The sequence below is a fragment of the Hippoglossus hippoglossus genome, chromosome 4, assembly GCF_009819705.1.
Source record: "Hippoglossus hippoglossus isolate fHipHip1 chromosome 4, fHipHip1.pri, whole genome shotgun sequence".
NCBI classification, from domain to species: Eukaryota; Metazoa; Chordata; class Actinopteri; order Pleuronectiformes; family Pleuronectidae; genus Hippoglossus; species Hippoglossus hippoglossus.
Window position 1 is genome coordinate 634815 of NC_047154.1, and position 27827 is coordinate 662641.

Here is a 27827-nt window from a genome sequence, read left to right on the forward strand (position 1 = left end):
TTTTGGTTTTGAACTTGTAATTGAATGGTTCTTGTGATGTACTGTATGTACTTTGTCCAGAGAATAGGCTAATCATTTGTGATGAAGTCCGTCCCTGCCCACCATTTGTGAGTTCTCAATCTATAATAATACAGCAATACCAACCACAGGCTGTGTAGCTCACAAAACAGTATAATTGCAAATGTGCAAGTAGACCTTGTTCCACATGTGGCAGCCATGTTTAATCCTCCTGAACTTGCAACATGCAGGTTGACTATGTTATGATGTAGTACCAAGCAAACAGACTGTTTCACAGAGAAGGAGCTTTTATAATGACTCATGTTCCTCATGAAGGAGTGAGAGCCTGTCATGTGGTGTAGAGCCTGCTGCTGTTTGACCAGTATTCACCTACTGACACATCTGCCATTGAAGACCTTTAATTCAGAGTTTAGCTGCATATCTAGCACTGGATCTCTGCCTGTCTGCCATGCTATAATATTTATGACAGCTCCCAGGAGGAATCTGAGCTCTTTCAGCTCCATGTTTTAGGAGGGAAATCACTGAACCAGCAGTCACACTGTTTCAAACTATTTGCTTTGAGTCTCAATTTCTTCTCTTTCTTCTGGCAGCCACACCCATCATGTCAGAATTTTATCTAAAGACCTAGACACTACTGTAACCTCCCTCCATTTTTAATTATCATTTATCAATCAATCAATAAATCATATTGTATTTGTATAGCCCATAATCACAATTTTTATCTATAGGGCTTAGCAGGGGCGGCTCCTGGCATAGGCGACATAGGCGGTTGCCTATGGGGCACAAAATGCACCTCTGGAGTGAAGGAAGGAATTTGTGTGTGTGTGTGTGTGTGTGTGTGTGTGTGTGTGTGTGTGTGTGCATGTGTGTGGGGGGGCGCCAATCTGAAATCTCGCCTAGGCTCCAACATTGCCAGGGCCGGCCGTGGCGCTTAGCCAGGTAGAACATCCTCTGCCCTTAACCCTGAGCAAGAGCAAGGAACAACTACCAAAAAAATATCCTATCGATGTAGTGGCAGAACGTAAAAAACTTAGAGAGAGCCACATGTGATGGATCACTGTATTTATTCCACTGAGTCAGATTATAATTGTCTCAAGGCAACAAGTTACTGTTATTCAAGTATTCCCTTTGTGTGCATTCACTGAAGCATAATGGGCTTTACTCCTAAGTTATAATGATTGCAAAGGGGAGTGGGAACAGAGGTCATCACTCCTCTGGTTAATAATTCTACATCAGACACCACAACATCCTCCTTTATATTTTTGGCAGGTTCAGGTTTTGTTCAGCTTAGTTTTGTTAAGGTTTAAATCTCAGAACATACAGTGTGAGGTGAATTTAAGTCAGAAATCACAGACCTCATTCTGAACTGAGAGATATGACACACACGTTGATGTCAGTCAGTGTGTCTGAGAACTTAATACTTTTTTTAAACTTCCATCACACATAAACCTCCATTACTTAAAAATCATACAAAACAGAGACTTTAGAACTTGCTAGAGAATCATCACATCGTGAAGCTATCTTCACTATCAAAGGAATCCACGGGTAGAACATAGCTAATTCCACATAATTCAATGATGTCAATTTGTCGACATGTAAACAAACAGAGCCTCTAAACTGTGACTTTGATGATTATTGTGTACATGGTTTTACGGGGTCTTGCTCCCCTGATGTCTTATTCGACTGTTCAGAAGTTCTGCACAAGATTAAAATCATTGACTAACACAACGTTCAATTCACCAAACCTCCCCTAAAGAAATAAATGCAATCCGCACAGGGCTGAAGTCAAGCGTCACCAATCAGCAGCTGATTAGATGTCAATGGATGACAAATTATTTGAGTCTCAATAGGACAAAAGCTTGAAGCTTGGGGTTGTGGGACGTTCAGTTTTTATCAGCATATAAACCAGCATTCTCCAACCAGTGGGCCCTCAACACAAAAGGGGGCCCTGCATGCATTTTTGAGGTCATAGGATTGAAGTCACACAAAGAAAATACAAAATTATCCCAAAATGCTTTTTTCTTGTGAAACAATTTCTGATGTAGCTTAAACTGTATTTAAAATGTTGGTGTTTTCCATAGCCTTGTTTCTATAACAGGCTGCAGTGCATCTCCCACACATGTATCCTTGTCTCTCTGATCTATTGCAGCCCTGCAGTAATGTATCTGCAGCTTCATGTGTGTGATAGAATTATAGCTGCTCCTGTACATCCAGCACAACTGGAGGAAGCCACCTCTGTACAGAAAGTTACCTTGTTGCCAAATCACAGACGACAGTCCCCTGTTATATCTCTAACAGCTCCATATTTACTCACTCACTGTATTCTATGTGTCATTGTGCAAACATGCATTTATTTGTCTGTTTTACTTTTCAGTTGGTGAACTTTCACATTTTATTATACATGCATGCATGTGCGAGAGATTGCTGTTGCTTTATTGTGAAGTTTCACCTTTTTTTTGTCTGCCCTCTGGACTGTGACGATCATGTGCTCAAAAGGAGGAATACACAAGGTTGCATCTTAAATCCTAACTATCAATTATCCAATTTTAACCTGGCTTCTAAAAATCCTATTGATACACAACTAATTTGACTACCACTATGCTTTGTAGAAAACATGAAGCTGCCCAAATTGCATTTGATTTTGATTAATATAACGAGGAAACATTTATATTTAAACATGTTGTTAAAGGATTCTTCCTTTGTAACCTTTCATAAACAGAACCTTTTATGAACCCTAATATGACTTCTTTTTTTTTATTTATAAAAATAAACATAGGAGGCAGACTTCCCAGGCTCTGTCAAGCCCAACTTGAACATTCAGACGTTTTCTTTTCACATTGTCGCTCAGCAGTTCAGAGTCAGTAGTTCTATCCTCCATTATCCATACTGCTTGATCATAACACTCCCTCCCCCCCTCCCATCAGCCCCTTCAGCCCCTCCTCAGGAGGTACGCTCGCTCAGCCTCAGCTCCACAAGCATCAAGGTGAGTTGGGAGGCATCTCCCACAGACAGCCGCCATGCGGAGATAGTGCGCTACTCCCTAGCCTACCAAGCAGTAACAGGGGAAGACATGGAGCGCCACCAGGTGTCAGGGATTGGTGCCGATGTCACCAGTTACGTGCTAGAGGGCCTGGAGAAGTGGACTGAGTATATGGTGTGGGTGAGGGCTCACACTGAAGTTGGGCCCAGCCCAGAGAGCCCAGCATCCCACATCAGAACCCAGGAGGATGGTATGTAAAACATGTTGTAGGGAACAGCTTGTGCTTATCTGGAAATACTAACCCTCCAACATTCTCTCTGCTCTCCTCCTGCAGCATTTTACATTCAAATTGATTCAACTTTTTTGGGAACATGCACCACAATTACACTTCAGTACAAACTAGAACTAACAGTGAAGTATCAACGTTAGGTCTCGCAATATGTACAGTACTTATCTTGTATACTAGTCTTTCATAGGGGGTATTCCCAACAAACCACATGGTGCATAATCCTTAATGCATTTGTATACCCAAGGAACCCCAGCTCAACTTGTCCTGGGCCTTTGGATGGGTTGGTCTAGCATTTGGTATGTAGGTTCATGAATGACTTTGAATTAAGACTATTGGAGCAAAATCCAAATATTGACCTTAACTTAAATCATGATTAATTTCATTTTGTCCCAATACTAACTTCTTTTCTAAACTTTGACCTGTTTAACTCTAAACTTACTTAATGTTAAATTTGAACTTTGATTTACTTATGTTCAAGTCAAACTAAACTTAGTAAGAAAATAATGTAAAGTATTATTTATATAGCAACTTTCAAAACTTAGGTTACAAAGTGCTATACAAGGATACGAGTAATCATTACATTTAAATAATCATTGTAATAATTTACATTTAAACAACATTACAACAACATAACAGCAGTCCAAAAAGATAACAACTCAAGTACAGAAACACAAAAAAGATTGAAAAAAGAGAGCTTGCTGACCTGTGTTTTAAGTCTCGAATGTGGTACCACTAGTAGGCCTTGTTCGGAGAGTTGAATCCAGAGCAACTGGACTCAACCTTTTTGGATTAACATGACCTGAATGACTGATACACAAGACTATTGTTGTGTGACTTCTGATGACATGTATGATAAGTCAGGAACATTCAGTGCTGAAAACTCCGCCTTGGCTCAGATGTTCTGCTTCTAAAAAAAGTGTAAGGATTAAGTTCATATTATACAGTTTTTCAGCATGGTAATGCTAATGTTCAATGCCAGTGCAGGGAATAGAGTAAGCTAATAAAATGGAAAAACCACATCCACAATCTTTTGCCAACCTGACTAACCAAGGGTAGGTACCTTAAACTTTTAATCTACCATAATGTTTTAGTTTCATAGAATGTAACAGAAAATAAGTAGGTCATCATTCTGTCTGGTGACTGGGTTGTATACCACGTAAAAATTAGACATATGAGCTTTAAATGCTGTTTCACTTGCCACTATCAGTCCATTAATTCTTAAATCTAATATTTGCTGCCACTGATCTTTGCCAGTCTGCCTGTCTTTGTCCCAGTATGATGACATGGCTGCAGCCAGTGGCAACATGACATGATCTCTGTCCTCAGTAAGCACTAGCTAAATGGCAATTCAATCCAGTGGGAGTTTTCTGCCATTTGTAGCACACATTCATTTTCTGTGTCAGAAGCTGAACCCAGGCACAGTGCTCACAGGTATGAGTCAGACAGCAACAGACAACTAATACTAACAAGATTCACATTTTTTATGAAATAACAATTAGCAACAACATGACCAGTGAGAGCAGAGAGAGAAATAATGCCTTTCCTGGAGGCATTAGAAAAGACCATCCTATCAAAGGCTAAGTCATTGATAATGTCACAGAGGCTTAGAAAGTCCAGCAGCACAGCATGGAAGCTGCTCACTGATGCCCAGGCCTTTGACACTTCTCACAGATTGACTCCAGCTATACATTTCTGTATCACTTTGATTGGCTCATATCATCATTATTTCTTAATCTGTCTGTCTCATCTTTGTACCCATCAGTACAAAGATTTGTACTGATGGGTACAAAGATGAGAGAAAACTAATATAAAAAGCAGATCTAATATTGAAATATAAGAATGTTAGAATGATTGAAGCTGAATCCCATAATTCTACCATTACAAAAGTGAAGTTTCTCGAAAGCCCTGACGTAGCTGTGGTCAAGAGAGATGATGAATTATGTTACAGTCTCCCACAACGCAAGTCAAATTAATTTATTATTATTTAGACATGCATATACACATATGTTGGTATATATGTGTACACCTGTGTATGCATTTATACTTCTTTGGTTTTTGTTTTTTTTATTAAATACAATGTATTATTTTGCCTCTTTCATGAATATATTTTGATCTGCCTTCTACTGAAAGTGAACATACATGCTCACACTACAATTGTGGTTCTAAGATTGACCACTGTAGTCTTCTGTCTTGCTCATCAATGGCATGTCATATTGTAAAGAAGATGGACATGAAATCATAAAGATTCATTCAGTCTAAATGTAATTTTAGGAAAGCAGATGCTGACCTCTTGTGACTTGATTGTGACTAAATAAAAAATGCAAATACTGCCAGGCTGGGTGATTGGTACCCTTACAATGGCTGCCACTGTAGCCTATATACTTAATATTTGAATGAAAATGAATCACACCACCATGTTGAGGTCGTTCAGGCTGTGGATTTCTTTCATCTGAGGGAAGCAGGGGAAGAAAGAATGTAGACACACACACAGACACACACACACACACACACACACACACACACACTCACACACACACACACACACACACACACACACACACTGGACACAATGAGAGATACAGAGGAGACAATTAGTGGCCACAGCAGCTTTTGACAGCCGCTGCAGAGAACTCCCAGCACCCACACCCACGATCTGACCTCCTGCTGTCAGAAAGGATGGTGTAGAACCAGCAGGAACTACGTTAGCCTCACAGAGTGTACATTTAGCATCACACATCTCCATGTTAGAAACGACATTCATTACAAATAAAATCCAAGTGCTTCAGTTCCCCAACTCTTACTGTACCCTAACTGTAGTTTAGTTGCCATAACGAGAATATTTCCATGACCCTAACAATGTTATAGTGGTCATGCAAATATTGTAGAAATCAAGAATTGTGTAGAACGTTGTCTGTGGCCAAAAACCAATGTTGTCATTGAATGTAAATCGTTCGATGTTTTGCAAAATCATCCATTTATAACGTGTCTGGTAAATCTAACTGTGGTTTCTGTGTAACACATTGCTAATATTTCTGTGTGCTGATTTCGGCTCTGTGCTTATTCTGCTTCTGGATTCTCCTCTTTTGTTTTCCTTCCATACTGTACACATTGTGGCTTTGTACTTTGCTGTTAACACACAAGTTTATTGACATTTTCCTTCAAAGCTTGAACCTTGTTTCTTGTAGCTTGCTGATTCTTTATGAGGTTAAATGATTCTAATGAGTCTAATGTGCACAGTGCTGACATCACAGAGCTTCTCTATGCCTGTCGAGCTGGCTGATCCTCTTCCTCTCCTTGTCCATTTATACTTGCACAGCCTCACCAAAGTCAAATCTGTATTCATTCACACATCCCACTAAAGCTGACCAGCAATTTAAAGAAATCTTCATATGTTCATTTTAAAATTCTATAAAGGGGTAAGTGAGGGCCCTAAACCCTGCTCCAATCATCCTCCTGGGGCTCCAGGTGACAAGCTTTGATGTGCATAACCTGCAAAGATAGCTCAAATCCTTCACATTACCTTTGTCTAGCTTCTGCAGGTGTAGAACTGTATCAAATGTTCAGTCTCTGATGTCTCTCATCAGATGGAGATGAAGAGATCACTACACAACCTTTCCTCTGCTACCAAACCCAAAACATTCAAGCTGGTATTCTGAGTTTGAACAGTTTCAGGATGTGCAATCACACTGAGACAAAGTCTTAAAGGAGAGTGTTTATATCACCATACCATGAATCTGCTCAGACTTTCTGTGATTATTCATTTTAAAGGAGGATATAAATGGTGATCCAGCAGAGCTGTTGTCATAAACCTGAGTGCATGCTGATTTTGTCTTATAATGTTGCAGGCATGAAATAATCGGTCGGTCTCTTACTTACCTACTCCTTTACACACACACATGTTTCACTATATGCCAAATATAGGAAAATGGATCAATATGATGTTTAATTGTAAAAAATATCATTTCGAAACCATGACCTTAGAATGAAAGCCTAATAACGTGGAATGCATGTTTTTTTATGGAGACATTGTTGTCATTCTGAGAGGGAGTTTTTTGTAAATACTGTGTATTATAGAAGTACCGTTTAAAATTCCATTAAAAATATCATCACAACCAAAATTATCAAACAATAAAAAGTAATTTCGATTAGACACAAATTTTCAAATTTCGACCAGTTATCGCTGCACTCAAAGACGAATTTAGATTAGATTTCAGCGGTCAATGGTAAAGGTCACGGACCAGTGAACTCATATGATGCTGGAAAAAAATGTGTTATATGAAACTGCACTGTTCGCCGGCATACATACAATGGCAGGGTAGTAATTATAGTTTTCTCATAGATGTAATCTCAAAGTTTTTGAGATTTAAGTTTTTTAGTTTTTTCTTTCTGAATTTGAGAATTTGTAGTTAGTCTCATAAATTGACCATTTAAGAAGAATATCTTAGTTAAAACATTTCACTATCACCTTACATAAAAACACAATATAAGAAAAATATGGGGGGAATTTTCAATGATTATTAGAATATGAATTATCATATTTTTGGCTATAATGCAGAGCTATTCAACTCTCATACTTTGTCATATTTATTTCTTAATTTATATTTAAGGAAAACACAGTCACACAAAATGAAACCTTTATCTTTCCCAAACTATTTTCATTGTATACTGTGTGCTGTGTTGCACTGCAGTGCCCGGAGCTCCTCCCAGGAAGCTGGAGGTGGACACCCTCAACTCCACTGCTCTCAGGGTGACCTGGAAGCCTCCCCTGTCTGTGAAGCAGCATGGCCAGATCAGAGGCTACCAGCTGGTCTACTCCAGGCTAGAGAACGGGGAGCCTCATGGCCAGCCAGTCATCGTGGACATTTCACTCCCTGACGCACAGGTACTGTGACAGTCTTTGAGTTAAATCCAGTGTAACTTTTAAGGGGTGACTTTTGTTTACTTAACATATTAGGAACCATGGCTGACTGAGGGCTGAGAGAGGCTTTGTTTGGTTAAAATCGCAGGAGTTACTTCTTATAACTGTGTAAGTGTTACAAAGTGTTTTTGTTTTGGGTGGATGAAAAAGCACTCAACATAGGCAAAATATAGAAAGAAATCACATGAACTCTGTCAACATACTACTGCATCCAGCAGAAAAGTAATGGTACAACTTTCACTTTTCACATCCCAGGATATGCAGCTATCATTCAAACCAGATATATAGATAACAAATTTAATTATTCTCAAAACTTTTTTTACACATTTGATCAAATAAATAACTCCAAACTAATCTGTCGCCTATTGAAAATCACAGAACAATTCACTCTGTGACAACATGAAAATTGTCCTGCAATGAGCAGCCAATAATGAGTATCAGCAGCAATACCACGGTAGTCACTGAACATGACTTCACTTACCTAAGCCTGACTTAATAATGTGAGTGGCTGACTAGCAAATATTTGTGAAACAAATCTCGTGACTTTCTGGATAAACCTTATGTCCTTTCTATAAGAAAGTCTCCAGAGCTGCCCTGTGAGCATAACGCTGGGTTCCCTCTGCAGGTAAACTCTATATAGCTGCTTTTCAGACAGGCACTAAGCAGTGGATAATCCCAAGACATTCCCTGTAGGGGCTGTATGTGAGAACCTAAATGTCAGAGTGAGAGGCTCTGCGTGTTCTCTGGAGTTTCTCCTGCCAGCCCTCTAGTAAAAACTCAACTCAAACCGAATGTCTGACTCATCATTATTTAACGGCTTAGTACAACACGAGACTCAGTGTTAAAGTGACCGGTGCGACACGCAGACATGATCCGACACCATCTCCCCTGTAAACCACTTTGTTTCATTTTTATTGGAAACGTTAGGATGTAGTAGATGTAGATGACAAACTTATGATCATGTATTTAGTTAATCGATGGTGTCGGATCATGTCTGCGTGTGGCACCGGTCACTTTAACACTGAGTCTCGTGTTGTACTAAGCTGTTAAATAATGATGACTAATTTTTCATTGTGTTTAAATGCAGTCTCATGAACTCTAAGTTACTTCATGTACTGATCAGGTCCTAATAACTAATGATGAATGTTTAATAGCTACAGTGAGAGCAGGTTAGAGTGGAGGAGGACACAGGATCAAACCAACTGATTTGTTCAGTTCAGCGTTTACAAAAAATATGAACAAGCACAACACTGCCCGAGATCAATATATTTCAACAACAAACTTCAATAGTCGCCTCTTATTATATTCACAACCAAATAATTTTGGTCATTTAGACATGCTGCAGTATCCACTCAATGGATTTGAGGACAATCTCTGATAAAGTTGAATAACATTAAATTGAATCGACCACTGGCTATTGAGAGCTGGGGGCGGGAGGCAGTGAAAGAGGTGGCTGCAGCGTGATTGACACCTTCCTCAGCAATTCACATTTCGCCACCCTTGCCAAAGTGCCGCTCTAGGCAATCGCCTAGTTCGCCTATATGGACACGCCGGGAGTAAAGAGAGTAGAGACTGGAGAGAAAATCTTTGCAGCAAAGTGAAACCAGGGTTTAAGGAGAAAAACTGTGATGGATTTGCAAGTATAAGATAGAGCGAAGCAGAAGTCGAAGGGTGTTTAACAGCTCGCCATGAGGTGGAGTTCAGCTCCTCTTCTCGCAGCTTGTTTTGTTCTCAACGAGCTGCGCTTAAACTGATTCCCTCTATAAGCAGCATTCCTCTCTTATCTGTGCAAGGCAGGATTCCTGATAAGGAGCCCACATCTCACAACCCATCTACACTTCTCTCTCTCTCTCTCTCTCAAGCACACACACACAGACACACACACACACAAATTGGACTTTTACCTTTTGATGTATTTTCCTTACTATCTATGATCTGTGCTTTACATTAGAACAGAGCCATTGCATATCAGGTGCCTTGATCCTTTGGCCCAAGGTTATGAAATATGTTTTTCTGTGGATATATAAGATCTTGCATGTAAATATGTCTATCTAGAAAATAAATGTTTGTTTAAAAAGTGAACTTAATATAAAGCACTTCAGGTTTTTATCCCTACCTTGCAGATCAGCAGGCATGAGCCCATTTGTTACACTTGGTGACATGCTTATTGTATTGATGTCACACATTCCCTTTGATTAATGGATTCAGTCTCTTGTGTGCTGGTGAGTTCTTCAGGAGGCTCAGATCTGTGTGCCAGTGGATCCAATTATAACCCATGTGTCAGGGTGACGGACAGCAGCCAACGAACTTCAGTTCCTCATGCAGCGTCAGTGAGAGTAGAGTGTGAATAGCAGCATTTGAAAATCACTGAGCTGGACTGTGAGTGCTGAACTGTTCAGCTGCCTGAATATCCATCATTTGTTTCACTGACTCTTGGCTAGCCAGCAGTCAGTACAGATTACTTTTGCTTTTTTGTTACGAAAAGACCTTGATAAGGAAATACATTCAGTCATGCCAAATTATAGGAGATTATAGGCAGTAAGCAAATCTTTAATTGGCGGCTCATTCCCAGTCTAATGCTGTTGCTGTTTGCTTTGACTTGATTCCTTCCAACTCTCTTGCTTTTCTGCTGCCAAGCTTGTGGGTTTTAAGATCTCAGTGAGGCATATTTGTTGATGGCTGAAAAATACTAAAAGGAGCCTCTCACCCGCCAGAACTAATGGCTGTGAAGCGTGAGCATTGTCTGATTTGATAAGATATGGTGACTTCTCTGAGGCTCATCGTTTGTTGTGGCCCAGAAAAACAAACCCAGATCATGGTGGTGCACGAGGTGCCAAAGACAATGTTGTCTTTGTCTTTTCACATGGCCCTTAGTGAACCCACTGATGAGTTTATGAGGAACACCATACCTGTACTGGCTAGAGCCTCCCTTTTTAAGTTTGGCACCAGATTTTCATTTGTTTCATGCATAATAGCTTTAGTTCAATTTTACACATAGTGATATGTATTTATTACTATAGTAACACAATGACATGCATAGATAGAAACTAACTTTCATAATGTTTTATGAGATCAGTTCACCGTCAGCAGATGGCTTTCATAATTTTAATAAAATTACATATCTGACATCAAATTCTGCAGTTGGTCCATTTTCCCTTTAGACTTTTTTCCAGCTTTTGTCGTCAGCATTCACTCCAGCCTAAGAGACACTGTATTAATGCAGTCACATGACTATTTACCATAATTAATAATAGTGTCTCTACTTGTCATCACATCATGATGGTCAAATAATGAGGATGTCAGTGTGGAACAAGTTGTGTTCAGCATTCTCATTAGTTCTCTTCTCCCCCTGTCTCATCTCTTTGTTGTTCTGTTGGTTGCCCTCTAATTGCACATCAGAAGAACAGGTAGGACAGGCAAGAGGACACTTTAATAATAATGTTGGGTAAAGTGAACTTTTCATGATGCCCTCAGGATATTGGCAAAGACAAGATTAATTTCACTAATAATCCTCCTTACAATGGTTGCATTTTTGGTTTTCAAGCAGTAATCATTCATCCAACACCAAATTTCTACTGAATGTACTGTCACACTGACGATTCCCCACAGCAGTCTGAAAAGAATGACCAAACCTGTAATATCTACATGGGATATTGTGACATGGATGAGAGCCTCAGGTCATTATGCTGAAAAGAAAACTGCAAACATTGACAGCCACAATGTCACATGGTCACTGTAGTGTGGGAACAAGCTGCTGCCCAAGCTCTTATAATAGCCGCTGCAATACTTCCAGGTCACTTTAAGGCTCAAGACTAACCTTTTTTACCAGGAGCTTTAATAACATTTCCCCCCATACATACACAACTTACAGAAAACTGACTTTTTCCACTAGTAGCACTGGTTTTAGGGGCACCAGCACGAAATTTAGACTCACCACCTACAGCGACATGCAACGCAAAACACATTCATATTTTTCCCATCCTAACTGTTTAACTGATAAATGTTTTGGTAATAAATAGAAAATTTACTAAATAACAATCCCCACAAAACAAGTAAACATGGAACTTCTCTTACAGAATGCCTATCCTTCACCTCCCTTTAGAGCACATCGCCCTAAGGCCCCTCTGAAGGCCAACCCTTGTAGTTGGCTGAACCTCATCTGTTCAGCCTCCTTGGCATTGACCTCCTCCAAGCTAGTTCCCTCAAGACTTATTCTAATGGGTCTTCCACTTTGTCCACATGCAGGAACCCTCTGACATCAGATTTATTCCTCTTCTGTGATGAGAATACTCTTATATATGGTTCTGAAATTGGCTATTGTGCACTTTTACTGTATTTGTGTTACTTTAAGTACATGCTGATTAGTATCGCCACTGATTTCCCTAATAGATTTGATTTGATTCACAAGGTTTTGATTCAATATCGGTTAGGGATATGTCAGTCTACCAATTATATACCAATTTTACTTGGATATTAAAGAAATTCTCAGAGAACTAAAGCTGTCGTCTGTGCAGGGAAACCTCTAACTTGGTGCATTATTGAAAATATTAAGGTAGGCCTGTCATGATAACAAATTTTGTTGGATGATTTATTGTCCCAGAAATTATTGTGATAAATGATACAATTTCATACCACTAAAAAAATAATAACATTAGACTCTGTGTATAGACTCCACCTCGCTCTCAGCCTGAAGAGTCTGGGAGCGCACACACAAATTGTTTCGCTTGCTCCTCGTATTTCACGTGATGGCCTATACAATGATGATTTTAACAAAAAACTAGTTGTAAAATGTACTCGCGCTGTCTCCAAAAATAGATTGGCATCGGCCATCTTCTTTTGAGTGATCTGCTGGCAGAGGTAAGAAAGTGAACTATGAAACATTGCCGACGACAGAACAGATTCGGAGAAGCAAGACATTCCCAATCCTTTGCATGAGCAGTGGATGTTGGCGCACCGCACACTTTTACGCATGGCGACCCTCTAGCTCACTCGCTTGCCCCCTGCCTCGGGAGACAGGCAGGCCCGGCGGTGTGTGAGCCATCGGGGGGGCAGCACGAGACTCTAAGTGTCCGGAGGTTGGTCGGGCTGGACACCGTGGTCGACCGAAGTTGAGCGGCTGTACCGGTAATGATCCTTCCGCAGGTTAACCTATGGAAACCCTGTTACGACTTTTACTTCCTCTAGCTAGTCAAGTTTGTTTACGGTGAAACCACACTGCAGTCTTCTATAGCAAGGGTTGGGCGCGTTTCACTCAACAGCTAGTTTTACATAATAATCAAATAAACACCTTCATTCACAACAATTCTTATTAACTAACAGATTAATTGAACAGAACTGAAATGCTAATCAACTAATTGATACAAATATTTGGCTCCAACAATGACCTCTGAGTACTAAATTTACTATTGGCTACTGCAGGCTCATGTCAGAATGTCATCATGTTGAACTGTGACCAGATAACCTTTAGCTTTTTTGCATGTGTGCCTTCATCAGAAGTTTCAGATCAAACTACTGAACAGTATAGGCATCAAAAGTATATGCATCATAATCAATTCATAACTATTAGGAAAAATATCAAGGATACCAAGTTTAAATTGTTGAATTTTCCCTCTGTCATCATTCAAATCCTAAACTTTGTCAGTGTAGACTGACTCTTTCGGAGTCTCCCTCCAAACCAACAAGGATGAATGACAAGCATTAAAGCAGAGACCAGTCAGGATGACTTGAGAGGAATCTAACCTCAAAATGTTCAACACGAACAGCGTTAGTGATAAATCAAGGGGCAAAGTACATTAGTTATTATTTGAAAGAAGGATGGTTACTGAATACTGAGGCCACTTTTAGTCCCTTGCTGCTTTATATAATGTATCTTTTCTTGATTTAGAGCATGAGCAGGGATGGTATGGTTTTAACCTCACTGTGAACAGCTTACATTGTTTACGATGCCAGCTTAAATTTATTTCTTCTGAGAAGTTGTGGAAGCAAAGCCCCTTGTCTTTTCTTTTTTTCTGGTTACTCAGCAAGGTCAGAATATAAATGGCCATAACCCTGAATCACTGACGTTACATCTCTTGTGTTGAGAATAACACAGGCTGACTAATTTTCTTTGGCCTTTTCTCAGTCTCAGCACTTTAACAAAAATAAGGTTTTCTTGAGGGTTGGTTGGAATTGATTTATAAGTGTGTCAATCACTGTGTATACGTCCTGTACAACTACTTCCTCTTATGGTTCCACAGACCTTTTTTCAGTCACATTTTGTATGAAGTAGTGCCGTTGCACTTTAATAGGACACCACCTTCATGCTGAAAGTGTTCAACAGAGTAGATCCAGTAGAGTGGATTAGGTGAGTGATATTTACATTTAAACTTTATCACCATTGAATAATCTCCAGCTATCAGTAGAATAAAGTGGTAATAAAGAATGCACTATACCTATTATGAATGAACAATTTCATCGCAAATTTCAGGCACTTTGGTTTTGCACTTCCCTTGGATATAATTAACACATATCTCAGTCCATTTTAATCTGAGAAGGATAGTTTGGAGGGTTGTTTCAGGTGCTTATCCTTCATCAGTTAATTTCCTTTAGGCCTTGTCCCAGTTTGCAGAAGCAGGCAGAGGTAATGGCAGGGTAGCTCAGCCATGTCCTGCTGTGGACATGGTAAGCAGCAAAAATCTATTTTAAACAGCTAAATAAACTATATTATTCTAAGTGCACACAATATTTTGAATATTTTTACCACTTTCAGCCTACTAGCACAACATCTTTCGCCTTTTCTTTTGTCACTACATTTTCTTAATCGTTGAACTTCCTTTTTCCTACACATAGTCACATCTGCCACTAACTGTATTACACTCAAGAGGGAGATTGGCTGTTTGGGTCAAAAAGTGCTGAACAAAGATGCCACATGCTTGTGCAAGATGCTGGCATTCAGTAAGACAGGGAACTATGCATGGTTGGAGATGCAGACTGGATGCGAGGCACTGCCATCACAGTAGTTGTAATGAGTCATTTTAGATTTGTTGTTAGCAGTCAGGATTGTGTTGTATTAAAATGTTGTTCATGAGTTGTGCCCATATTAACTAATATATCAGCCATGCCTGGAGTCTGACAACTGAATATGAAGGCAATAAATGCTTCATTTACAGTTCAATCAGGAGAGACTTGATTCACAATTTAACGATGTTTATTTGACAAATGCACAGAAGCAAAGTGAATGTTTATAGTCTTTGGCATTTTAGACCCCTGTGTGATGTCATCAGGATTAGAAGGGGGTGGAGCAGAGCGTCGAACAGGAATGCCCCCCGGGGTCTAGACACTGGTGGTGGTTCATCAGTCAATCGATTGTTTTGGATGGCCCATATTCGTGAGAATTGTCCTATTGGACTTCGCCAATTGTGACATCCTCTGCCCTTAACCCTCAACAAGAGTAAGGAAAAACTACAAAAACCTTTTTGACAGGAAAAACGTAGAAACCTCAGGAAGAGCCGCATGCGAGGGATCCCTCTTCCAGGACGGACAGAAGTGCAATGGATGCCACGAGTAATAGGTATATTGTCAGGCAGTCTTGTTGATTTTTTAGTCCGCGATCAGCTGCCACCATGATCAGGTGCCGCCGTAATCCACGATCCCTTGTCATGATCCACTGATACTATTGGGATCCATCATCAAGGTCCATGATCGCTGCCAACACAATGTGGGATTATGCATACGATCAGTTGAGGTCGGGATCCGGAAGAGGTGATGAATATTCTGCTGGAGACTGGAGGAGATCGGGGTTATGCGCGTCACTGAAAGACGGCTGACTGCGGAAGAGAGGAGAAGGGATTTTTAAAGTTTGACAGGTGCTGAATGATTGGCTGAAAGAGACCGCGGCAGACCTGATTGGATATTTAGGAACGCCCACAATCAGCTGATCAGTATGCAGGTTAAGTCTTCCTGACTGTATTTACGCTTAAGCTTCATTTGTATGTCGCTTCTCATAAATCATTCACACAGAGCCAATTGTTGTGCCATAATGCATCAAACATGATACCATAAAATGGTGTGCCTTTCGGCATTCAATAAATTTGGTTATCAAAATAAAATATTAAATATTAATATTTTAGTATTAATATTAAATAATAACTTTAATTGATTAAAGTTACCTCTGGGCACCACCCTTCAAAGGAAGGGAAAAGATTTATTGAATAAGTCTCATAAAGGTTCTAACTACAAATTTGGAACTCTGATTAACAATTAAATTAATAACTATAACCAAAATTACCATAGAGATAGTTAGCTAAGTTGAAGGATATGGAGTTCTTGACAGTGTAGAGGTTGGCAAAATTCACTTATGCAACATTAATGAAAAAACATTTGTGAAAGAAAAACATTTATTATGAATATAATAAAGTATAAAAACACAAATTACTAACGGTTTAATTGCTAAACAAAGATAGGTATGTGTGTGTGTCTGTGTGAGTCAGCGTGCTTTCAAAATGGTGGCTGGCCAAAGAGATAACACCCTTCCCCCACCTATTGGAATGTTTACGACCTGTAGAGCTAATGAGGTGAAGAGTTATGCGTGTGTCTGTGTGTGTGCCAAATTAGAGAAAGTTACTAGATTGGATGCAACGAAAGACTGTGAAGAGCATAACAGACTAACATTACTTTCTCAATAACTTGTACCCAAAATATCACAACACCACAAATCAAACTTATAAACCTCACACAGAATCGAATAAACAGTCTTGCTTAGCCTAGTATAATTATTAAGCCCAGTTGTGTTACCAGTCCGTGGAAAGGGGAAAAAGCTGTGCAGTTCGAAGTTTTGTGTCGTCTTGCTGGTTTCTGTTGAGCTGTGTAGCTAAGTTGCTGGCTGAAGTTTTCCTGCAGGACATCGCATCGCTGCTAGGACGTTGGTAGAGCTTGGAGGGCGAGGAGGTTTCCTTGGTGAGATGAGCTGGAAGCTGCACCTTTGTGCTCCTCTCGAAGAGTTGGATGGGAAGAGAAGATGTGAGCTGGAGAAGAGGCTCCACAGCTTTCCCTCCTGTGGAAGGATCGTAGGAAGAGGGCAGAAGAGGCTCGACAGCCTTCTCTCCGTGGAGGGAGTTGTAGAAAAAGAAGAGGGGGAAACCTGGCTTTATATTGGCCCGGTGACCTCACAGGTCATGGGGTCCAGAGTGACCAATGGGAGTTGAAACCTGTGTCCCTGGGGGGGTTTTCACACCTCTGATGCCCCCTGGGAGACTGAGTTCCTTGCTCTGGTTTTTGATGGCCCCTGGGAGACTGACTCTTGGAGGAACATGCAGCTTCAGGCTTTGACTGAACATGTAGGCCAAAGTGTGGTTTCACAAAGAACCATGGCCCAACACAATGGTACCCTGACTGCTGGTGCAGTGGGCCCTAGGTTCCTCCCGCTGCAGGACAATGCCCGGTCTAATGTGGGAGTGTAGGCAGTTCCTGGATGAAGCATTGATGCCATTGGCTTGCCATTTACGTTGCCCTGACCTAAATGATCAGCCAAGTTCTGCCATAGACAGTCCAGGAGCTCACTTACGCTCTGATCCAGGTCTGGGAGGAGATCATCCCAGATTCATCAGGAGGATGCCCACTAGTTGTCTAGATTGCACACAGACAGGCAGAGGGCATACACACTACTGAGTCACATTATGAGTTGCCATTATGAAATTCACGCAAGTTGGATCAGCATGTGATTAAAATTTGTACTTTGCTTTTCTGTGTGGTTTTGAATCCAGTCCTCAATGGGTTGATGATTTTGGTTTCCATTGACCATTGTTATGTCATTTGTACATCAAGATCTGATGTGTGATTTAAGTGTTCCCTTAATTTTTTGACCAGTGTAGTTATTCAAAATCTTTTTTAATTGTTAAATGCTGTGGTTATTGAAGAAGTTGCCCATTCAGCACTACGTAACCGACAAAAAGGTATTAGATGTAATGCTTTCAATAAAAAATATACACATGGGCTCACTCAGTGAGATCCCATCAGAATATCTATCTAGACTGCTCAGATAGGGGGCAATGTGTGTGTTAGTGTTTGAGTGAGTACTCCGCCTCACTCTAGGTGGAGAGGACTCAGTAAAATGTTGGTGTTATTCTTGTGTAAACAATGGGGTCACCCCTCGACTGATCCGTCCTTTTTATGGATCGATATTAGATAATTAAAATTAAGATACATTTTAATCAGAGAATAATTGTTTAAACCCAGCCATATGTCCAACCAAGAAAATCAAGACATTCTGATGGGGCGAATGAAATAAACGTGATCGGCCGAAATGGCACAGAATAAAGTTGACCAATTGGTTAGGGAGAGAATAAATTTGGGTGGGCATTTCCCACCCCTGCCAACCTCTAGATCCGGCCCGATGAGAATCCTACTATAATTGGCTTTAAGTACAAAGACTACATAATCAGATTAGATATATCATACAGACTACATAGCTGGTGAAAGTGGGTAATTGATTGTAGCACATTAAAGTGAAAACACTTTGTCCCATAATGTCCTAAAGACACATCTCTTCCGACTACACATTGGTTAAGACGATGATGTTACAGCATGTTCAGGGTGCAACAATCCAATATATAGTAACATTTCCAGTGATCAGGATGTCCATATGTCACAACTTTAGTTTGCCTGCCCTGAGCAGTCCCACTCTTCAGAGTTCACCCAATGTGAGAAATCCTACAGAAAGCCTTCAAAGCCCTATAAGCCCTACAGCCAAAATGAGATCTCTGCTGCATACACAATGTCAGCTTGAGAGCACGGGAGAATATTCAGCTCAACTCCCTAACTTCAAACACTTCTTGTGTTTCTGGGGTCAGTACCATTCCATATGTCCTGAGACTTGGACTCTATTTTACACCTGACATTAAAATGTGAATCATATTCAGATTTAGTTATCATTTAAACCTGAAATACTTTGTCCACACTGAGACCTGCCACGATCTGATCTCCGTCCAGCTCATGTTGTAGCCTCTCCTCCTTTGTCTAAAAAGCAACAAATAAAAGAAGAATAGAAGTAGATGTATCCATCCATCAGTGAAGCTGTGTGCTATTCGTTTTTCTTGTTTTTCAATTGATAACCTCTTCACTCCACCCATAGGTGACTGAAAAAAGATAACTGATTCCTGTGTTTACTGGCTAATGCATGTTATCTGTTTAGCTGTTGATTGTTTGAAACAATCACATGTGCTTTTCTCCACCAATATAGTGGTTGTATGTGGATTGACAACATATTTGTATTTACACTTGGATGGGGTTTGACCAATCACAATCCATCCTCATTGTGTCTTTGGCGCCTTTAAACCTGTACTTTCATGTGGTCAAACTCTATCTGATTGTAATGTGATCACCAAAAACACATTTTAATGTCCGGTGTAAATGGAGTAGTAGAAAAGTTGTTCAAATTAAAAAAACATTTCACCCGAAATATAAAACCAAACATGTTTGCTCTCGTCTGTTGTGGTGCAGATGGCATCAATGCAGATAGATTTGATTTGGTCTTAACAATTTTTGATTTGATGTTAACAATATGCCTGTTACTATACTTCTGCTAGTTGTTCCAAATAGTCAACTAAAACTGAGACTGTTTGGTTCCACAACAGGTAAAGAGGTTTATTGTACTGGTTGAATTTTCCCTTTAAAGCTGCTTTCAAACATGTAATGAACTCCGGAGACCATTCTCTGAACGAGGTGTATACATGAATGCAAATATCGGAGTTAAAGCCTCTGGAGTTTGTGCGGACTTTCTCAGCCTGGGCCCCTTGTATCCAATGTGAGAACACAAAAGAAGATCTTCGCTGGATTCACCTAAACGAGGGGGGGGGGGGGGGTGATGATGCTTCACACAACAGACGCATAGATGAAAAAAGACCAAAACAATATAAATATCTCAGGTTGAAAAAGCAGAGCCATACACAAAGAAGACACCAAAGAAGATGTCAAGAGAGTTTGTGGTGATAAAAGCTGACGCTAGTGTCGATATGCCGTAAACAAAAACATGTGTCTCAGCAGCGGTCGAATGAATGCATAGCGTCCTGCCTCTGCCTGCTGCACCACCCCTCGCCTGAATCCTGTGGAGGATTTGATGCTGTTGTGAGCGCGTCTGAGCAGAGAATCCCCCACATAATTGCATTTATGTAGCAACAAATCACATCATTTATTTTTCATACTGCCTTTCACAGTGTTACATCATTTTGATGAGTTAACAGCTTGTTAGCTAGCAGCTAATTAGGTAGAAGTAATGGGAAATAAACAGAGGCTTTTTTAATTATGGGTTGGGCAACACTTCTTCAACACCTCTGAAACAATTTTAGATGTCGTTCTGCTTCTTACGCAGTCACTGATGTTGCCGATTTGACAACACCACATGTGAAAGAGACAAGGGCAGAGTGGAAATCTGAAACTGATGCTGTCAGCAGGTAGTGGCTGTGAGATTTTGAGCCATAGCTACTCTCAGTAGACTCAAATCTACTGCTTTCAGAAATTATCTGGAGAGGCTGTATGAGAGAACGCAAATGTCCAAGTCAGTTGCTGGAGACATTCTCCTGCTAGCCCCCTAGGAAAAGCTCCGGATGATGTCTGAATGAACCCAAGTGAGAAAACAGCAGGATATTATCCAGAGGATTTACCGCAAGCCAGTGTGTGCATTGATGACATTTCTAACACATAACAGTTGCAATAAAACAAAAAGAAAAAGAAAAAGAATAGGTCTGTAAACGGCTTCAGAGTTAAGCGCTATTGATTGATGGATATTCTATTTGTATTCAGTTAATTGTTAATTTATATTTTATCTATATCAAGAAATGACTGCTTAAAACCTTACCCAATTATCAACAAAAAAAAAATTAACTAAGAAATGCGCTTTGTCTCTATTTTGTCTATAGCTAGTGAAACTGAGTTCTCTTTCTAAAACTTAATGATTTGGTATAGTCCATGGCTGCCCACACAAGTTTTATGTCCACCTGTATGAAAACCTGAAGTCATGTCTGCTTGACATGCTTTCATGTCTGCCATTTAGCTGTCATCTTCACTGTGACTATACCTGCTCTCCAACATTCATTAAAGCCACAGTAAGCAGTGTCCCTCCCGTTGTTTTGGTGAATCAACAGAGTGTGCTGAATGCTAATGAGCATTTGTAGTTGAGTTCAATGGTAAATGGTCTGTATTTATTTAGCGATTTTTCTAATTTTTAAAAACCACTCAAAGGTCTTTACAGTACAGTTTTGCCATTTACCCATTCACACAATCATTCATACAATGCTTCTATGACCAGCAATCACACATGGCCAGCATAGCCGTCTCTGTCTATTTTCGGGGTTCAGTATCTTGTCCCAAGGACACCTCGGCATGTGGAATGGGGTGGACAGAGATAGAATCAATGACCTTGTGGTTAGTGGATGCCCCGCTCTATCTCCTGAGCCACCCCCTGAGTTTAGTTGTCCCCCTCCCCCCAACAGTGAAGCTTGAAACAGGAGGGAGGTGGAGGACAGCAGCAGCAGCATTTGATTCGGACTCACTGGATGTCACTGCTGACCGATTGGCTCCTGTTAAAGTAGCTCCTGAAACATCTTCAGTCTTGAACTGTTTCATCTGTTCAGTCCTTGGGAATTCATCCCCTCTGACTCCTGGTGTTCCGCATTTCAAAAAGACACATGAAAGCCCAATTAGATTTTTGTGTTGCTCTCTACAAATGCAAGAAATTCTCTCAACAAAATTGAAAAAGGAATACCAGCAGATTACAATTATAAGCTTTTAAGAGACTTTAGAAGCTTTGTAAGCTCGACAATTGTCTCTTATCTTTCACCTTTGTTGCCCTGCAGAGAAAATAGGCAGACAGGAAATATCTGAACTCCTTCGGTCTTGCACATGCCTTTTGAACAACACATAAGGAAAATATTCATAAAAGCCAACAAAAATATTCATAACATTTTATATAAGTTAACTATATGAAGTTAATTAACCTGTGTATGTGGAGTTTTTTTCAGAATCTGAATTATTTATATTTTTTACTTGATAAATTTGTTGTCTTCTTTGGATTTTACCATTACCTATAGGGGATTAATCTTTGTATGAAAAAGGCTTTAAGCTACAAAAAAATCATAAATATAGAATAGCCTTTGTTGTGCATATGATACCTTAAGTGTGACACCATTAAATGGTGTGCCTTTGGGCATTCAATAAATTTGGTTATAAGAGAAAATATTGAATATTAATATTTAAAATATTAATATTAAATAATAACTTTAATTGATTAAAGTTACCTCGGGGCACCACCCTTCAAATGAATGGAAAAGATTAAAAAAATGTATTAGCAAAGTTGAAGGATATGGAGTTCTTGACAGTGTAGAGGTTGGCAAAATTCACACTTATGCAACATTAATGAAGACAACATTTGTTAAAGTAAAACATTTATTATGAAGATAATAAAAGTATAAAAACACAAACTACTAAAAGTGTACTTACTATTTAAAAATGTGTATGTGAGTATGCGTGTGTGTGTGGGTGTGTCTGTGTGCTTTCAAAATGGCGGCTGGCCACTCTGAAGACAAAGGACCCCCTGGAATGTTTACACCATGTGGCTGAGATCACATGTATGTGTTAAGTTTGGGAGATGTGTGTGTGTGTGTGTGTGTGTGTGTGTGTGTGTTGGTGCCAGGTTAGAGAAAGTAGTTATTTGCATGCAAAGAAAGACCGTGAAGAGCATAACATAACTAACATTAACTTTCAAATAACTTGTAACCAAAATATCACAACAACACAAATCAAACTTATAAACATGACATGAATAGAATTGAACAGTCTTTGCTTAGCCGAGTATAATTATTAAGCCCAGTTGTGTTACCAGTCCATGAAAAGGGGAAAAAGGTTTGCTGTTTGAAGTCCAGTGAAGTGGTCTTGCTGGTTTGTGGCTCCTGTTGTTGTGGTTCTGCTGTGCGATGCAGCTCTTGTGCTGAAGTTCTTAGGCAGGCTGCCTTTTGGAAGGTTTCAGCAGTCTGCTCCAGGCAGGCCTGCTTGAAGGTTGGTAGAGCTTGGGTAGGGAGGAAGTTTCCCTGGCTGGGTGAGCTGGAGATCTACACCCCTCCTCTAGGAGGGTTGAGTGGGAAGAGTTTAGTCGAAAGAGAATGAAGAGAGAGGGAACTGGGCTTATATTGGCCTGGTGACCTATAATATAATAGTGGTTGAAAGTTGTGTCCACGGGCATTTTAACACCACCAGAATTAGGTCTGCACTATTTCCACAGTTTGCCTTCACATGCACAACACAACAGGAGATTCTCTGCACAGATGCATTCATAGCAGCAACAAAACCTCTGCAGGATTTAGTCAAGGGGTGGTGCTGCAGGCAGAGGCATGACAGAGTTCACATGTTTTTCTTTACAGCAATCGGCACCGGCGTCGGCGCTAATCACCACGAACCATTTTGACATCTTCGTCTTCTACGTGTATGGATCCGGTTTTTCATCCTGAGATATTTTTGTTATTTTTTTTGTTTTTGCTTGTCACATGTCAGAAGGCTGTCATCAACTCCCCCACTCACTTGCTGTGAGTCCTGCAGAGGATCTCATCTTTGTGTACTCTCTATTGTATGTTATTTTCAAAGGGTACATGTGTTTGCAATATGTGGATGAGAAGTATAAATTACCAGTTTATAAGAAACATTTTATCGGATTTCTAACTTAAAGGATAATTTTGGTTAATTTCAGAGTTCATCAGCTGTCAGTGGACAGTGGGCACTAAGTAGAGGCTGTTGCTAATCTCACTTGATACTCATCTAAGTCACCATTTCCATTGTTGTGTTGCCATGAACCCCTCCCCTGATGGGCTGTGAGTCTATGTCCTTGCAGCGAAGTGATCTCTAATCCTGTGTAGTGATGAAATGATGGGGTCAGATCCTAGCAGCCACATTTGAACCAACTCTGCTCATATGCAAAATATGTTTTGGATGAGTCAGCTGTATGAAATAAGCAGTACCTGCCATTTCTGACAGGTTTCACATTTCAGATTTATGATACATTTAAAAAACATGGCTAAAGATAAGTTCAGACAGGTTGTACACAAACCTCCAGGTTAGTTAGAAATATGTTAAGATCAACTAGAGAATAGAAAATAATGGTTAATGATAATGATGAATATAAGACACAAGTTGTCATTTCCTACCATTTTAGGAGGCACCGATTATCCAGTAAAGGGTCAGAAGCATTTATAGTGCACATCTATTTCACAGCTGCTTTCAGGAGCTGATTTGTTACCAAGACTTCCCATAGTTAAACGGAGCTTATACACTATCTCACAATACAGCCAGGATCAAAGAACCATGTGCTCTATCGAGCATTACATTGAAATGGATTCCAAGTTCCCCTGCACTTGACTTTTTCCTTAAAAGATCAGTTGAAATATCTTGGGAGCTGATGTATGTTGTGTGTGTGAGGGCCTGGCTGACAACATTCCAATTTAACTTAAGACGTTGCCTAACCAGAATGTTGTTGGCCTTTTCTCTCTCTCTCTCTCTGCCATGCAGGATACCATTATAACAGGTCTGCTGCCAGAGACGACCTACTCATTGACTGTGGCTGCATATACCACTAAGGGTGATGGAGCTCGCAGCAAGGCTAAGGTGGTCACCACCACAGGAGCAGGTGTGTGTTTAGTTTACAATTATACACACATTATAAACACCACAAATTCAATTGCTCTCCATGAAGGAATGACACATTCTGCATATGCAAATGAAAAAGGTGAATCCATAAGCAAAACAGAAGCCTTGAATCCGGGCAGTGTCACTGAACCTCACCACCAGACTTCCCCGAAAAAAAATGCCCTTCTTTTTGCCCTGTCTAACCCATTTTAATGATATTTCAGCGACAAACATGTACATTTTTAGATTTGTACAAAAAAAATCAATCCATCACCAAAGAAAGTTGGGAATGAAAGTGCTTCAAATGAAGAGAAAACATATTGTTTCATGTTCTAGAGAATATTTCTTGTCTTCTAGTACCTGGTAAGCCCACCATGATGATCAGCACCACTATAGGGAACACAGCCTTGATCCAGTGGCAGCCTCCTAAAGAGATGGTTGGGGAGCATGTGGGATACCAGCTGCTGTACAAGAGAGTAGAGGAAGAAGCTTTCACCATCAAAGACTTCAGAAAGATAGATGACCATTTCACAGTCACCGGCCTCCACAAGGGTGCCACCTACATCTTTAAACTGTGTGCCAAAAACCGAGCAGGCAATGGGGAGGAATATGTGAAGGAGATCAGCACCCCTGAAGACATCCCCAGCAGCTACCCCCCAAATCTGAGTGTGGTGGGACTGACCGCCACCTCCACCCAACTTGCCTGGGACCCCCCTCCTCTGTCCCAGAGGAATGGGAAAATTGTGAAGTACGTGGTGGTGTATCGTGATATCAATATCCAGCACAATAACACCAACAATACCACAGAAACACTGATGACTGTCCAAGGTTTGCAGCCTGACACAACCTACGACATCAGAGTCCAAGCTTTTACGAGTAAGGGGGGAGGTCCCATCAGCCCCAGCATCCAGAGCAGGACCATGTCCACCTCCATGCCAGGTGAGAAGTGCAAGCTTTTTATCAGTGCTGTCAGTGCTGTACTGTGCTCGCTGCAGCTTCATTTGTGACCTCAGCACTCTGTACATCACTCCATGATTTCAACATTTAGGGCTTTGTTATCTTCTAATATGCAAACACAAACAAAACCTCCCTGCACAGACTAACATGAGTGTAACCAGAATAGTTGTATAATTTTGTTGAGGGCAGCTTTTGGCGTAAAGCTAAAAAAGTGAAGGAGAGGCTGCATGCATTAATAGGAGGGAAGGAAGATCACCTAGTAGAGTCAGTAAACCTCCTTCCCGTCTCTTCAGCTGGAGCAACAGGTGAATGAAAGTACAGAGCCTCAGCAGAGGGGGAAAAGCCATGTGTAAATCTGAACTGGAGCATTTCATTGATGACCACATTTGCCAAGAGTCCCATATATTAAGATTCCAGAGTTAAAGCTATATTGTGTCTAGCATTCTACAACTTTGTATTTATTTTGCGTTTTACCAATCTATATATATGGTTTACAGATCGATGGATTAAGTCAATAACCGGTTTGTAAACAGTAAGCTGCTGTTTGTAGGCAGCTTACTGACAGAGAAGATTAATTTCTATATAGTTCCAAAATACATTGAACAGTTTAAATGAGCAGCCAGACAATGTGGCTGCAGCTGCTTAATATTGATCATATTTGCGCAAAGTCACGCTGCTTGCGCACTGGACATCTAACTGTGCTTTGCACGGTGCCTCATGGCGCACGAGGACAGGTCACAATGTTTGTCTTGACTCTTAATTGCAAATAACCAACCAAAATGTGGCCTCAGTCAGAGTCTGTGTGACTGTGTTTGTCAAACTAAAGCTCATTATAGAATCTACATAATGTGATTAAGTGACACGTTTCATCTCTAGTCCAAGATGCTTCCAAGTTCCAAGTTCGCAAGGTCTTGGTATTAAAGAACAGATTAATAACTCGTGGCTAACTATCTTGTTCCCACAACTTAATAACTCGTGGCCACACAATTTCTTTTTTCCAGAATGTCACCAGAGGGGCTCTGTAAATATATATAGTGCATCGAGATAAAACTTCTTTTGTACATCAACTGTCATTTCTTTGCTTTTGTGCACCAACTTATCAACATCTCAGTCATTTCCACAATTAAATTAACCACCTAATAATCATCCAGACCTTCCCCCAGTGTTCACCAAGAACTTTGGAGTGAAGGCTGTGACGAAAACCTCTGTGCTGCTGACCTGGGAAGTGCCAGAAACATACACATCTCAAGTGCCTCTCAAGGTAAGATGAGCCCATTGTTCCAGCCAGTCACATTACAGACACTGAATCTGATAACTGGTCATCAGGTAGTCAGTGCTCATTCAATCAATCAATCAAATTTTATTTGTATAGCCCATATTCACAAATCACAATTTGTCTCATAGGGCTTATGAGACAAACCATTTATTGTTCATTGTTTCATGTAATAAAATAAATTGTGACACAGGAAGTGTATGTCATACCCTTAACACAATGCAATGTATTGGCTGTGATGACAAAGAAATACTTTTATTTTCATTTGCATGAACTGAACTTTGAACTAGTTCATTTTAAGTGTGAACTGGCACAACACTGAGTATAACTATATATAAGACTTTATAAGCTGTATTATCAAATAAGTTTTTCGGCTCCAGACAAATTTTATTTGGTGGAAGAGGGCAAAATGGCTCTTTTGATAGTAAAGGTTGCCGACCCTGACATAGAAGGTCGAGACCTTAAAAATTGCAGAGAAACCCAACAGTTCCCATAATGAGCAGCACTTTGGTGACTGTGGAGAGAAAAAACTCCCTCAATTACTGGAGGAAACCTCTAGAACCAGACTCGGCAGGCGGCCATCTGCCTCGACTGGTTGGGGTGAGCGGAGAAAAATGGGGAAGAGAGGAGAGATTGGTGGAAAAGAGGGGAGTTGTTGCAGATGAGTTACACATAAATGTAATTATTAATAGACAGGGATGTTTTACTTTGGTATTGGAACAATTTATTGGCAAACTACATCGTCAGCAGT

The 27827-nt window shown here is 40.3% G+C and overlaps 1 protein-coding gene and 1 long non-coding RNA gene across 6 annotated transcripts in view; one reads left to right on the forward strand and one right to left on the reverse strand.

Moving 5' to 3' along the window:
* ptprfa (protein tyrosine phosphatase receptor type Fa) overlaps positions 1–27827 on the forward strand; it is a 276413-nt gene that overhangs the window by 190304 nt on the left and 58282 nt on the right. For 2 of the 5 annotated variants that reach the window (XM_034584041.1, XM_034584043.1), the window contains exons 13-16: positions 7976–8169; positions 24730–24847; positions 25204–25785; positions 26955–27064. In XM_034584041.1, coding sequence (XP_034439932.1) covers positions 7976–8169; positions 24730–24847; positions 25204–25785; positions 26955–27064 — 1004 coding nt within the window. Of the gene's footprint in view, positions 1–2942; positions 3249–7975; positions 8170–24729; positions 24848–25203; positions 25786–26954; positions 27065–27827 lie in introns of all 5 variants that reach the window. The other 3 variants (XM_034584045.1, XM_034584042.1, XM_034584044.1) reach the window with 2 other exon arrangements.
* On the reverse strand, positions 223–27513 carry LOC117760788. The gene is made up of 3 exons (XR_004613730.1): positions 27352–27513; positions 16823–16828; positions 223–234 (listed from the first exon to the last, which is right to left on the reverse strand). It is a non-coding gene; the product is annotated as an uncharacterized LOC117760788 (long non-coding RNA).